The following is a 15226-nucleotide window of genomic DNA, read 5'->3' as shown; positions in this document are numbered from 1 at the left end:
CTTCGCTGACTCCTGCTGCCGTGCTCGCTCACTCCAGCGTTTTGACGAGTGTCCGTGCTCATCAAGTGGGATGTGCTGATGTTTGCTTGCGTGTGCCGACACCATGCTTGTTATTTCAGTTACTAGCAAGCGAATTTTCCCAAGTTTATATAGCCGATAATATTACTATCCTTACTTCGTATAGCGGTCTACTAATTTGCTATTGCAATCGCCGCGTCGCTTTTTAGACGAAACTTCGATTTTTTTACAGTCACTCCAGGTCCTGCCCAGGCGCTAATGACCTCACCTGGATGGTGGTATTCCTGGCTGTCCTGTCAACCTGGTCAGTGAGCATCACAAAGGGGCTGGTCGCATCTCGTGTCGGACCAGAGCGGGATGCTGGCCCGTTGCTGCCATCCTCCTTAGAGATAGGCTTTCTGCATTTGCATAAAGGAGATACACAAAGCTTTAGATACTTCTTGTATCCGCCAACCTAGGAGATGAAGCCGAAGACGAAAACAAAAACAACTCTGGCTACAATGTCAGTCTTGGGTGCGCGGCAAGGCAACCACCAAAAGGGGTCTTTTCAGTCTCCCAGGAGACTGTTAATAGAGAGACTATGTCTATTGGTACCAGTTTGTAAGATAGGACTGGTGCTTTTAGGTGTCCAGAGCATAAAATTTACTGAGAACGGAGCCTCTGTAAGACAAAAACTGACAAATATGGTACAGGTTCAGCGTTACTCCATTTCAGACTCGAGACTGCAGCACTGACTCTAAGCATGTTGTTTGTATAATTAGTTAAATCACCGTCGACCACTTATAATAAAATACTAATTATTGCACATGAACATTAAGAAAAATGCAGCTGGCTCATTTTGCTAGATTTTCCTGGGAATAAGGTTTCCTTCCAAATGGTCTGTTGGCACTATTGTAAGACTGTGGGGCACTCTATGGGTGCTGGACTCAAAAGCAGGCAGTAAGTCTTGCAAGAGCATGACCTTCGAAATTGCTGCCACAGCACAAGCTTCTTTCTAACTCCGTTATCAAGGTTAATTTGAACTGTATAAGAACAGTGGGGCCACTTTAGTCACAATTTTCCCAACAACCAAGTCAACTCCTTTCTTATTAAAACAAGATCTCGCAAGACTCCTCTAAATGTAATCAAACAATCTACGCAGACTAAAAATGCTCGCCTTTCCCATTCTCCTGCTTAGTGGAAACCTTGACTTTCCAAACACTGGATGTCCTTGATCAGTCATCAAGTCTGGTAAATGTCTCTTGGCAAGCCTTCTCAGTGAAAAGCTGTCACCATGCAGATGTGACAACGCAGCGGCCTGTGTCTGTTGCACTGCTACAACTGTGACACCACGGTGCAAACACTGGATGTCCTTGATCAGTCATCAAGTCTGGTAAATGTCTCTTGGCAAGCCTTCTCAGTGAAAAGCTGTCACCATGCAGTTGTGACAACGCAGCGGCCTGTGTCTGTTGCACTGCTACAACTGTGACACCACGGTGCAGCAGACTGCAATTACAGCTGTCAGAATGATTGCTACTGCGATGCGACAATGCAGTGTCACAAGGATCCCGTAGGATATTGAAACATCAAATAATCTTTTGCTTTATCAGAGACAATTTTTTTTACTTTTTCCAAGATGCCACCTGACCAGACAAGGTTTTACTGAACTGCCGACTATGCAAACTCACAGTGGGCGGCAGATGCAGAGGGAACCACGGTTGGTGCCGTAGATGAGCCCTTCCCCTGGCCGGGGTAGCCAGCGCACAGAGTTGAGGCTCACCGGAGGTTGGCCAGCGGTCCCACCCGGTTGACTCAGGTTGCCCACTTGCTGTAGCTGGCCACAGGACTGTGTGCACCAGTCAAGCCGACGAGGGAATGAAATGTCTAATTTGAGACTTCACCATCTGCTTCGTGCCTTTACGAGCACAAGCATTAGCAAAACTCTACACCTATCCTTATTTACCTGTTTCTACCTCTGTCGTCATCTACATTCCGCACACACTATAGGGTTTACCCAAACCTAACACATATTTCTTTTTTCCAGAGAAAGTGGCTCTGAAATTTGTCTCTGCATTACAATCAGACGTGAAACCAAAGCTGTGTTGGCGGCATTGGTGTCAAAGCAACGTCATCACCACCTTGCGGTGGCAGTGGCAAAGTTTCGTGAAAGCCGCTGTGGTTCGCTGGGCATGTACAAGCCCAAGCAAGATCACTTTTGTGCATTATACAGTGAGTAGCTAATAAATAGCAGCCAGAGTGTCAGGTCAAGCAAAAGGTCGAAGCACAAATCGCTGAATGAATTGGCTAAGTGACTATTTGAGTATGCGGGCCACCCTCCCATCCGCGATAGTTGTGAAGTCATTGAAGAAATGTATGGCACGAAAGGCAACCTTTTCTGCTCAGTCAACAGCAACATGGAGCTCTCTGACAGTGACGACAGACTTCAATTTCCCAAAACAAATAAATTTCCCTTCTGTGAAGGCAAATTCTTCATATCTTGTTTTTTCGGAACAAAAAAACATGGGAGGCATGTTCTTACTTTTATACAGTAGATACGTTCTTGTGCACGTTTTCCTGGCGCTAGCATTCACAATGGAGAACACGAAAAATGCCCCAATAGAGTTACGTTCATTTTTTACCGGTCTACACCTTCCCGGAAAACAATTTTTCAGCACCAACATTCAGTATGTCGCCAAACTGTGATCGTATGATACGTTTTACGGCTGCTAGATCCCATGTAAACAAGAAAATGCACGAGGCATGTGCGATCGAGAACATCATATTCGATCGAGAACAGCCCGCCACGGTAGTTTCATCGCAATACTCGCCCGCCCATCCCGCGTGAAAACACACTCAGTTTCTCATTTTGGTGCCAGCTAATCTTCTCTAGGGTCGTTGCATGCACCATTCACAGCTATCACTGCCAATCCTATCGTGATAAGCATTATGGGGACGCTCGACTCTAGGGTGTCCCCTGATGTTGTTTTCCCCGCATGGCTTTTGTGTCTTTTATAATCTGGCTTCTACGCGTAGCTTAGTGCTGGCGGCGGTCGGTCTGGTCGCGGCACATTACGAGAGACGTAAAACTTGAAGCAGTGCGGAGAAGACGAGGACAACAATCGAAAACCCACACAACAGGTCCAGCACTGTGTCTGTAGTAGCAACAACTTAATGAATCAACTTGCCCAAATCAAGATATTGCTATAAGAGATGGCACAAGTGTTGCACTGCTAACGCCACCTAATGGCGGGTTTAGTAGGGTGCAAGAGGTAGTAGGCTCTTCCTCTTTGGGTCGGGGTCGGCAAGCGGCACGGATGTTCCGCGCTTCCACCGATCCGTGGTTCTGCAAGATCATCTGGTGAGGCCTCCAGGAGCAGGACACCGGAATGGACAAACATAATCGTTCAAACGCACCACCGTTCGTGTGACCGCACACACGGATGACCAGGCGTTGTCGTCCAATATGAGGCGAACATATCTGGTCGTGGCGTGGTCGTGGCTAAGAATCACTGGCTCCGGACAGGCCGCCATTGGTATATGAACCTGGCAACGTTTAACGCTAGAACGTTATCTAGTGAGGCGAGTCTAGCAGTGCTATTGGAGGAATTAGAGGGCAGCAAATGGGATATAATAGGGCTCAGTGAAGTTAGAAGGCTGAAAGAAGCCTATACAGTGCTAAAAAGTGGGCACGTCCTGTGCTACCGGGGCTTAGCGGAGAGAAGAGAACTAAGAGTCGGATTCCTGATTAATAAGAATATAGCTGGTAACATACAGGAATTCTATAGCATTAACGAGAGGGTGGCAGGTCTTGTTGTGAAACTTAATAAGAGGTGCAAAATGAAGATTGTACAGGTCTATGCCCCTACATCCAGTCATGATGACCAGAAAGTCGAAAGCTTCTATGAAGACGTGGAATCGGCGATGGGCAGAGTGAAAACTAAATACACTATACTGATGGGCGACCTCAATGCCAAGGTAGGCAAGAAGCAGGCTGGAGACAAGGCAGTGGGGGAATATGGCATAGACACTAGGAATAGCAGGGGAGAGTTATTAGTAGAGTTTGCGGAACAGAATAATATGAGGATAATGAATACCTTCTTCCGCAAGCGGGACAGTCGAAAGTGGACCTGAAGGAGCCCGAACGGCGAGACTAGAAATGAAATAGACTTCATACTCTGCGCTAACCCTGGCATCATACAAGATGTGGACATGCTCGGCAAGGTGCGCTGCAGTGACCACAGAATGGTAAGAACTCGAATTAGCCTAGACCTAAGGAGGGAACGGAAGAAACTGGTACATAAGAAGCCGATCAATGAGTTAGCGGTAAGGGGGAAAATAGAGGAATTCCAGATCAAGCTACAGAACAGGTATTCGACTTTAACTCCGGAAGAGGACCTTAGTGTTGAAGCAATGAACGACAATCTTGTGGGCATCATTAAGGAGTGTGCAATCGAAGTCGGTGGTAACTCCGTTAGGCAGGATACCAGCAAACTATCGCAGGAGACGAAAGATCTGATCAAGAAACGCCAATGTATGAAAGCATGTAACCCTACAGCTAGAATAGAACTGGCAGAACTTTCGAAGTTAATCAACAAGCGTAAGACAGCTGACATAAGGAAGTATAATATGGATAGAATTGAACATGCTCTCAGGAACGGAGGAAGCCTAAAAACAGTGAAGAAGAAACTAGGAATTGGCAAGAATCAGAAGTATGCGTTAAGAGACAAAGCCGGCAATATCATTACTAATATGGATGAGATAGTTCAAGTGGCTGAGGATTTCTATAGAGATTTATACAGTACCAGTGGCACCCTCGACGATAATGGAAGAGAAATTAGTCCAGAGGAATTCGAAATCCCAAAGGTAACGCCGGAAGAAGTAAAGAAAGCCTTGGGAGATATGCAAAGGGGGAAGGCAGCTGGGGAGGATCAGGCAACATCAGATTTGTTGAAGGATGGTGGACAGATTGTTCTAGAGAAACTGGCCACCCTGTATACGCAATGCCTCATGACCTCGAGCGTACCGGAATCTTGCAAGAACGCTAACATAATCTTAATCCATAAGAAAGGGGACGCCAAAGACTTGAAAAATTATAGACCGATCAGCTTACTGTCCTTTGCCTGCAAAATATTTACTAAGGTAATCGCAAATAGAATCAGGAACACCTTAGACTTCTGTCAAGCAAAGGACCAGGCAGGATTCCGTAAAGGCTACTCAACAATAGATCATATTCACACTATCAATCAGGTGATAGAGAAATGTGCGGAATATAACCAACCCTTATATATAGCTTTCATTGATTACGAGAAAGCGTTTGATTCTGTCGAAACCTCAGCAGTCATAGAGGCATTACGGAATCAGGGTGTAGATGAGCCGTATGTAAAAATACTGAAAGATATCTATAGCGGCTCCACAGCCACCGTAGTCCTCCATAAAGCAAGCAACAAAATCCCAATAAAGAAAGGCGTCAGGCAGGGAGATACGATATCTCCAATGCTATTCACAGCGTGTTTACAGGAGGTATTCAGAGACCTGGATTGGGAAGAATTGGGGATAAAAGTTAATGGAGAATACCTTAGTAACTTGCGATTCGCTGATGATATTGCCTTGCTTAGTAACTCAGGGGACCAATTGCAATGCATGCTCACTGACCTGGAGAGGCAAAGCAGAAGAGTGAGTCTAAAAATTAATCTGCAGAAAACTAAAGTAATGCTTAACAGTCTCGGAAGAGAACAGCAATTTACAATAGGCAGCGAGGCATTGGAAGTCGTAAGGGAATACATCTACTTAGGGCAGGTAGTGATGGCGGATCCGGATCATGAGACGGAAATAATCAGAAGAATAAGAATGGGCTGGGGTGCGTTTGGCAGGCATTCTCAGATCATGAACAGCAGGCTGCCATTATCCCTCAAGAGAAAAGTATATAATAGCTGTGTCTTACCAGTACTCACCTACGGAGCAGAAACCTGGAGGCTTACGAAAAGGGTTCTACTCAAATTGAGGACGCAACGAGCTATGGAAAGAAGAATGATAGGTGAACAAGTGCTGATACCGCTGTACCAACATGCGCACAACTCGACGACGAGATCATTCGTCAGGTTTCTGCTGCGCCGCCGGACGATGACTCCGAGTCGGAAGATAACGCACCATGTGTTATGCTGCCGTCGCATGTGGAACGTGTACAAGCAGTGACTGTGCTTTCAGCCGCCTATAGTGACTATACGACCCTCTCCGAGATTCAGGCTTATCTGATTGCGCGTAAACGGAACAGCGTGCAACGGCGCATTCACGATTTCTTCAAGCCTACTGCCGAGCCCGAACAAGTGCGTGGAAATAAAGGACTTTCTTTTTCTTAATCTGCTTTTTCAGACACCTGTTTATTCGGACATTTCCGCAGTACCCGTGAGGTCCGAATAAACGGTCGGCGACTGTAGCTGCCTGTCTCACATGAAAACAATGGCATGCACAGTTTCTTATTCACGTATGAAAAAAAAGAATCTCTGCTCGCGCCGTTGCACGCCACGTTCACAGTTATCGCTGCCAAACCTATTATGATAAGAATCTTCACCTATTTGTTTTACAGCGCGTGATGCGCAGTGCCATTGATAGCGTACCGTACTCCTTTAGTGGGTGATAATCTAAACACACCACTGTTCCCTGCTGCAGGCAGCGTGACGTGCGCGATGTGGGCATCACATTTCGCTCTGGTGGCATCCGGTATGGCCCACCAGCTCGATTTCGTCTCGATTTTTCTGACGCCCTCTTAAAACACCACGCAGTAGGAAAACAACAAAACACGTCTCGGGCCGCCGGAGCACCATGAGCTCAATGCGTGTCGGTGTATGGTGCCGCAACGATCCGCGTGACGCTTCACATTATGGAAGCTGTCAACGATAGTTCAGTCTGTCAATTTTTTTAGATACTTCGGATTGCATGTTTTCTCAGCTAGTACATTTTTTTCTTTTGCAATATGCATGAATGAGATTCTACTGTATATCGGTGGTAAATTACATTCAGGTGCGCTTTTGTTTTCTTACTTTGAACCCATGGAAACCCGTGGTGCTGTAGACTTAGGGGCGTGTTACAATCGGGCAAAAAAATAAAAAAAATAATTATGGGGTTTTACGTGCCAAAACCACTTTCTGATTATGAGGCACGCCGTAGTGGAGGACTCCGGAAATTTCGACCACCTGGGGTTCTTTAACGTGCACCTAAATCTAAGCACACGGGTGTTTTCGCATTTCGCCCCCATCGAAATGCGGCCGCCGTGGCCGGGATTCGATCCCGCGACCTCGTGCTCAGCAGCCTAACACCATAGCCACTGAGCAACCACGGCGGGTGCCACAATCGGGCAAATATAATAATCTTGATCAGGACGAGATGAAACTAGCCCAAGCAATGAGCAATCTTAAGTGGTCAACCCTTCTATGCCCAATGAGCACAATAGATTTGAAGGAGTTTATCAGCCCTAGTTTAGTGTTCCACTCTGGTGCCTCTAGATCAGCACGATAGCTAACAAAACCTTTTCACACTGTACTGCGGTTAAGCACTTATGATGAGGTGAGGAGGCAGTCTGCGAGAGATTAGCGATGGGCGAATCAGCTGATCAAAGACAGACAAGAAGATGCGGGCACTCTACCACGACAATCAACCTCGCACTGGTGCAAGTCAATCAAGAAATTGTGCGGCACTCACTGACGAAGAGGAGGATGAGCCTTCAGCATCTGGCGGAGTCAGCTTGAAGATTTGGGCCACCACCTGCACAATTAATGATTCAAAAGCAAAAAATTACAATTGCTCATATGTGCCGAGGACTACCCAATACAGTAGCTGCACACAGCAAGAAGAAAATATCTTCGTGTGATGCTGAAACTTTATTTTTAAGAAGATTATTCCAGAGAAATAGTACTAAAAGCAGGTTGATCTTGTTTAGTTTAGTTGAGCACAAACGGTAGCAAAGAGTGTGCGAGTAATTTAGGCACAAGAAAAGGCTGCCGAAACCATGTTTTGGCTGCACAAAGCAGATGTTCACAGTTGCTGATGTGCTCTTCTCTTACAGAATCAAATTTGCCATGTGTGCCACACTTCTTTCATGGGAAAGGGATAAAGGACACCACGGACTATGGACAACACAAACAAGAAAGAGAAGGCTGAAATCAAAGTCAACTGGCTCCAATGGTCACTTGTCCCTATGGCCACTTGCCTCCCTCTCCTGGGTGAAGTATCCCCGTGTGGCAGCGAACCCGACAACTAGGTACCGGGCAAGCGGGGACAGGCTGACCGAAATGGCATTGGCCCCAAAGCTCCATGTGTGGAGGAGGGTTCCGCGTGGCCGTAGTGAGTAGACGCACAGCGAAGCCCCCAGTAGACCGCAGGGCACCAGGGCAGCCAGCAGACCGCCACCCAGAGCCACACTCGCATCATTGTGTATCTTGCACCGGGGTGCCACCAGGCATGCTTTGGCTGCATTACCCAAACAGGACAGGAGACATAGTTGGTGTACACAAGCAGGTCACAGCAAAATGTGTTTGCACAGTAGCAAATGGGTTAATGCTAATATGAGAAACAGTGTAAACGGGACAACAGAAGTTGGAATACCGTATTTACACGATTGTAAGTCGACCCCTTTTTTAAAATTTGAAAGTCTGAAGTTGGGGGGTCGACTTACATTCGAAACCAAAACATGGCCCCGCCAAAAAAAAGCGATACCAACGAGAGCTACAACGTAGTTACAATTTTATGTTTGCTCTATGGTCCTACCCGTATCTTTTCGCTATCCCGCGTGTATGTTCGCTTTTCGGAAGGGTTTTTCAACATTTTTGAGAGTCTTACAGTGCATGCAACACTCATGGGGGGTGTCGATAGTTGATGGAAGCGCCGCTATTCCCATTTGCGGCGGCACCCTTAGAACGGCGGCGCTTGCGGGGAGTATCGGTAGTTCATGGAAGAGCAGACACCGTTCGCGGGTTTCTCTTTCTCTGTTTAAAGGCATTGGTTTGACCAACTTTTTGACGCGCTCCACTTGACTGCCGGCTACGTGCTACTTCTATGCTTCCCCAGTCGTCATGAGTGCTGCAGGCTCACTAATCTTTCGGCACTCGTTCACAGCAGCGTTCAAGAGGGCTGCCATCCTTTACGCCGAAGAAACAAATCACTGCGCAGCGGGCCGCAATTTCGATGTTTCTAAACGGGTGGTGCGAGAGTGGCGACTGCAGCGAAGCGAAATTTTCACCCTGTGGCGGCAAGTGAGAAATTTCCGACGTGCCGAAGTCTGGACGCTTTCCGGAGCTGTAGGCTAAGTTTGCGGCAGCGTTGCTGAAATGCGTGATCGGCCCCTGCCAGTGAAGTGTGACGTGGTCATGAAACAAGCCCGGACCTTCGCCTTAATTTTAAGGTTCTGCTCCGCCGTGAGTACGAGTGGCTGGCGGCAGAAGAATGCGAAATTACGCCAACCGGACCTGTCAAATGAGCCTCCCTGACGGCTACGTGTGGTTGGGTGCATTTGGCGTGGGCTGCTGTTCTGCAAGATGTCCTGGTGCGGTCGTTTGCCAAATTTGAAATTTCGCTGGACCACGACGCGCTGTGGGACCGCAGCAACGATGACGATGGCAGCACTAGTGAAGACGAGTAGTCCAGTGACCATGTCAGCTACTAATAAATTTTCGTTATCGAATGCGCCCTCGGGGTTTTTTTTTTTTTTTTTTCGGTCAAGCGATATGGGGGGGTCGACTTACATTCGAGTCGACTTACAATCGTGTAAATACGGTAAGTACACACGTCAGGTACCGGCTCACAACTGAGATTTTTATAAAAATAAACAGTGAATAAATACAAAAGGCTAATCTGCAAGTGCATACACTCATCCAACAGCACCAACAAGCAACTCTATTTAGCAATTAGACAACGAAATACATTAGGATAGAAAACTGAGTGAGTTGGTAAGTGCTCATTGCGTGTGACCTGTGTGTATTCTTTTTGAACTTTGTCTAACTGTGAGTGATGCACAAAAATACACCATGAACAAAATACGCTTGGCCCTTGATATAACAAACACAGATATAATGAATTATTGGATAAGCTGCAGTCCACTTATGACGATACCACATATAACGATACGCAGGTGGTAACGATGAGTCGACTAAAGAGTATCAAGTTACACATTAGAGCTATGAGAAAAAAAAAAAAAGAACATGCACAGTTGATGGCCAATAATTTCAGACTCCACAGGGAAGGTAAATAAGTTCAAACTAGCGAATGTTCGAAAAGAGAAAGAGAGAGATAGAGAGATTATGGGCCGCTTCCATGGCGGCCACTTCCCATGCAGTGCTCTAAATGCAACTATTGAGGTGGGGATGCCTTTGGGTTGAGGACAAACGCTCCTTAAGGTGGATACACACGCGAGGGCAAAATCCCGCCTGCTCCGCAGACCAAACAGTGACGTCATCACTTGAATCCAGTGCAGCCGAGTTAGGTTGCATTCCCACAGCCGGAGCGCCGTTTGCGGAATCCGCAAGCTCAATATTCCATAGCGCCGTGAATCTCTCAACAAGAGCCAAAAGAGTGACGGTTGCCTCGTCACTTAGCGTTTTCTTGTGCACTTCACTCATATTGAGGTCACGCAGGCTGCGCGGTGGGAGTAAATAGAAATGCGCGCGCAACCACGACTCGCCTTTCCCTCTGCACCACAACAAAAGCACATGCGGTCACTCCAGCACAACAACAACACACCTGACTTCAAGCTGACAACACGCCATCATAGCCACGCCAACACGTCCAATGTTGACAGATTTGACGCCGACTATGCTAAATTGAGGTCAGACGACCACGAAGCAGACGGATGGAAATACCGGCAAGCATTTTCAATCCGGACCGCGAGCGGAGGATGCCGCACTAGGCACGGGCGGCACGTTTTGATGAAGCGCACGTCACGTGATGTGCCATCTGCTGCGAAAATTACTCCTCCGTCCTGGTCGTGTGAATGCACCTTTACCAAGCGCTTAGGTCCCACGGTGGCCGAGCACCGACTGCCATGTCTAGATATCACAAAAGTGCACTAAAAAAAGGATTACAACCACATGACATACAGCGGGCAGGCAGGTGCAAACAGAATGGACATTTAAAGTTGGTGCTACGCTGTTGCAGCTGTCAGTTCGGGTGTTTTTTGAACAGCCCTCGAACTCTGAAGTGCAGATGTCTAATGCGACCTTGACTGTGTCAACTGTGCGACGCCGGCAGTTTAGGCAGTGTTGTGCAGATTTACCTTGGTGGTTTCTGCCTACATGTCCAGTAAGTGTGCAGACAAGCGTAATAGGCATGCTCGCTGCTGGTCACGCACCTCTATGGCCCTCACTCTACACGTGCGCATAATATCTGGCACAATCACCAATGAGCCCCTCGATAAGCGGCCTACTTTTTGCAATGGCTCCCGCTCGCCACTACACGGGCGAGCAGCGACTTTCTGTGCCAGCGACACTGCCTTGGCTTTCAGGCCATTAGACTTAATCAAAGCTGCTTTGCCGGTTGGTGGCAACCAAAGTTGCAGTATCGTTGCTGAGAAATCACATCGCCAACGAATGTGACAATACAGAGAGCAACCTGAATGGCGGAATTTTCCTACATTGTGCGCGCGCGCACAAACGATATCGGAAAAATCTATCGAGACGGAGCAGGACGCCATACAGAATCTGAAACTTTATTATTCTGAAAAAAATCGGCATACGAGGGTGAATACGCTTCTTCCCAAGTTTCCATTCCTATGCTCCTTACTTCATCCCCCCTAATGCCAGCAGGCAGGTAAACATCAGATACGCTACTTACCATCACCAATGTCTGGTAGCTCAGAGCCAGTCATATCCCAGCACTGGATTCGGTGGGTCAGGTTCGGGCCAGTCTCGTACACACCTGGAAAAAAAAGGAAAATGTGTTTATTTATTCACTATTCGTATAAGTGACGGCTGACACATGAGCGGCTTTACCATGGTGAACTGCATGGAAAATGACATACAAATGGGCTGTCACATGAACCACAGAAATGCACCAAAAACAAAAGAAAGGTATGCAGTGTGCGCATGGTGCCAGGAGCATGCGCAGCTAGAGCAGCGAGCGCGCTGGCCCAGGATACGGAGCTGGTCATGGCGAGGCACGACGGGGCCGCGAAACGCAGGAATGGGCGCCAAAGAGCTGCGCTCTAAAAAAAGGTTTGTTATACCCATTGTGAGAAAATTTTAGCTTCATTAAAACAAGGTTTTACATGGGCACCTATTGGAATTTCAAGGGGAATCGTGATTGCTTCGTTATATCCATTAGTTCAGTATATCCTGTTTCGTTATAACGAGGTTTTACTGCAGTAAGTTGCATGAGCCATTATTTAATGGTACCAAACTCATGAATTCAGACATATTTGGCTACACTCTGGTTCATTCAGACAACCACAAAATGTACCGAGCATCATGAATGAGCAAAAGCACTGCTAGTGTCCAACCGAAACGAAGAGGCAGAGTCTGCACCACATAGTCATTAAAGATAACTGTACACAAATGACACCTTCTTGGTCTTTAGATTGTCATACAAACATTGTTTCGCTTTTTGACAGTGACTGCTGCACACCTCTGGAACTGAGAGGCCACCATCCAGGATTGTGTTAACAGCAACAACCATAGATTCATCTGCAGCGGCTGCAGCGTGTAGCTTCATTTTCAATGCAAAGAGCCATTATCATCAGCCTATTTTACGTCCCCTGCAAGACGAAGGCAGTGGTCTCCCCAGTGCTCTCCAATCACCTGTCTTGCACTAGCCAATTCCAACTTGTGCAGAGTACGATGTCACAAAAACGACGAAAGCCATAGAGGATGAAAAGCGATTCTACTGCAACCTGCATGCTCGCAAGAAACCTAACGGCTATATTGCAATGGATGATTCGTTGCCGACCAGCTCAGTAGTGAAATAATAATCAGCACATGCGTGCAGTTGTGAGAACCACGTCTATTCTGATGACGCAGATCACACAACGAGGCTGCACTATGAAGGAAATTGCTAGAACCTCGCTGCTGCGAGTTCTTATCAGTCACAAGAAGATGGGAACTGAAAATTCAAAGCTGATTTTATGCAAGTAGAAACAAGGGTTGTAGATTTCTTCAGTAAATAAACACATGGTGAGGTAGTAAGCATTTACTTATTGTTTTCTCAATACACTTGATAACTAACTGCTACAGTAGGTCGTGGCGGGATCTGGTATCTCACAGGAGTACTGGCCCCTGCAGATTTGACCTTAGCGAACCTCGGGACCGCGTCAGCTGTCGCCTTGTGTAATCTAGCGCACCAGTGCGTGCGCAATCAGGCTGCAAACAGAGGGGTACCATGTGCTGCGTAAGCAAGAAAACACAGTATTGACCTCAGTTAACGGAAACAGTTTATTTGCCTCCAGTGACACCCAGCACTGCACAAACACCTGGTCCCAGGGCAGTGTGGGCATTAAGTGGCTCCATGCCAAGGGTGCAAAATACAGAAAAGGATGCCGCTAGCACGTTGCTCTGGGAGGAGGGTGTGATGAGTTGGTTCAAAAGATAGAATGTTTAGGCTAGGGACGGCGATGGCCCTTCCAACCTGACGAGGCTGCGTGCTGGTTTCGGATGTCACCTTATCCACATGACAAATACACACACGGCAAGCTTTGTGCAACTAATATACTCCTGTCAAACAGGCAAATTTAGTGCCATTTTCAGCTAGTGCACTTCACCGCTAGTGTCATTCACTGGTTGCCACACGGGAACGTTGAATGGCACTCGCTGCAGAATGAACTTGCCAGCGAATGCGCTCGGCGAACTCACTATGCTGTGTCGAAGTGTGTAGCCTCGGTAGCAATGCTTAAAGGGTACATAAACTGATTAGACTGATACTAAACGCCTATTTGGTAGTCATTTTAAACCACGTCTTCGTGATTGGAAATGATATAAGCTAATACAATGTGCTACACTTAAAAAAGAAAGGTACTGTACTATTATCGATCTCAGGCTGTTTATGCGTAATGGCCGCATAATCATTTATGCCTGTGTATGCCTGTGCTAATCACCCTACCTGTGCAGCTGCCTTCATTAGTTCAGAGTTTATTGGATGGACGTAGTGCATCAATGATGACATGGTCGGACGAGGGGACCAAGGCACTGGTACGCGAGGTGTCTTGACAGTGCTGTCTCTCGCTTATTAGGATGGCGACACATTTGTTGTTGTGGTACAAACGCCATACAGACGCTCAAACGGCACAATCTTTCGTCGAGCGCAGGTGAAAGTGGTATGCAGCTCTTGCTCAGTTGACGAATAAATTGAGTGGAACACGTCAGTGTGCCCATTTAACTTCTCTTTTGCAGACGTGTTCTTGAATGCGCAAAATTGACTAAATTCTCTATGTTGTCCGAGCGTGTGAAAGGTGAATGGAGTCTGAGTGGCACGGAACAACAAATAAGCACTGTAATAACACACTCAAACTGCTCACAATCCGTTCTTTTGCCATCTGCAACAGAATCCAACATTTTTCCTCTCCTCTCATTGGATGCGACGCTCTCTTGTCCTGGCTCTTGATGATCAATAATACTATTGCGGTTGCAATGAACTACTTCACTCGCAGTAAACATTATTATAAATGCTATTTTAAGCTATAACACACTCTTATATTGAAAACCATGCTTAAAATAACAAATATATATTGTGCCTACTGATGCACCCCTTGCCAGGGCCATCAATTCCAAAAACACTTTTTTTTTCTCGTGTAGCAGTACACCACCAAAGTGACACGGATATAAGACGTGACCAAGACAGTCAGAGAGTCTGTGCCAAGAGGATTCACCCGTTGGCACACAGAACCACTTGAGCGACGCGAGAGCCCAACCGTTGGCATCAAAGGCTTCAACACTGGTGTGCGAGGGCCGTCAAAGGAATCGGAGCCGGGAAGATGAGACGTGTTGGAAAAAAAAAAACTGGACTGACCACGTGATGCCTTTAACTCCAATTCGTGGACCTTGAGGTGGAAACTTGACACTCTGGCTTGGTCACCTAACTGTGTCTACCGCCGAACTTCTTTTCTCCTAATCACCTTGCGCCGGCTCCTTTCTCCAGACTTTCCACGTGCTCCGCTGTAGTCGTTCTCTTCTGGTGCATCACACACAGGGACACCAGTATCTTGCGCACACCTTAGAGACTGCGTCCTGCGACACGCCGCTAGGGAAAAGTGGCCCCA

The 15226-nt window shown here is 47.0% G+C and overlaps 1 protein-coding gene across 5 annotated transcripts in view; it reads right to left on the bottom strand.

The window, feature by feature from the left end:
* Window positions 1-15226, bottom strand: part of LOC142572949 (activating molecule in BECN1-regulated autophagy protein 1A-like) — a 120037-nt gene that overhangs the window by 6000 nt on the left and 98811 nt on the right. For 4 of the 5 annotated variants that reach the window (XM_075682415.1, XM_075682417.1, XM_075682418.1 and 1 more), the window contains 5 exons: window positions 11815-11898; window positions 8201-8460; window positions 7693-7755; window positions 1686-1843; window positions 287-416 (listed from right to left, as the gene is read on the bottom strand). In XM_075682415.1, coding sequence (XP_075538530.1) covers window positions 287-416; window positions 1686-1843; window positions 7693-7755; window positions 8201-8460; window positions 11815-11898 — 695 coding nt within the window. The remainder of the gene's footprint in view (window positions 1-286; window positions 417-1685; window positions 1844-7692; window positions 7756-8200; window positions 8461-11814; window positions 11899-15226) is intronic. The other variant, XR_012826175.1, reaches the window with a different exon arrangement.

The sequence above is a fragment of the Dermacentor variabilis genome, chromosome 2 (assembly GCF_050947875.1).
Source record: "Dermacentor variabilis isolate Ectoservices chromosome 2, ASM5094787v1, whole genome shotgun sequence".
NCBI lineage: Eukaryota > Metazoa > Arthropoda > Arachnida > Ixodida > Ixodidae > Dermacentor > Dermacentor variabilis.
This window is presented reverse-complemented; position numbering and strand designations above follow the sequence as displayed.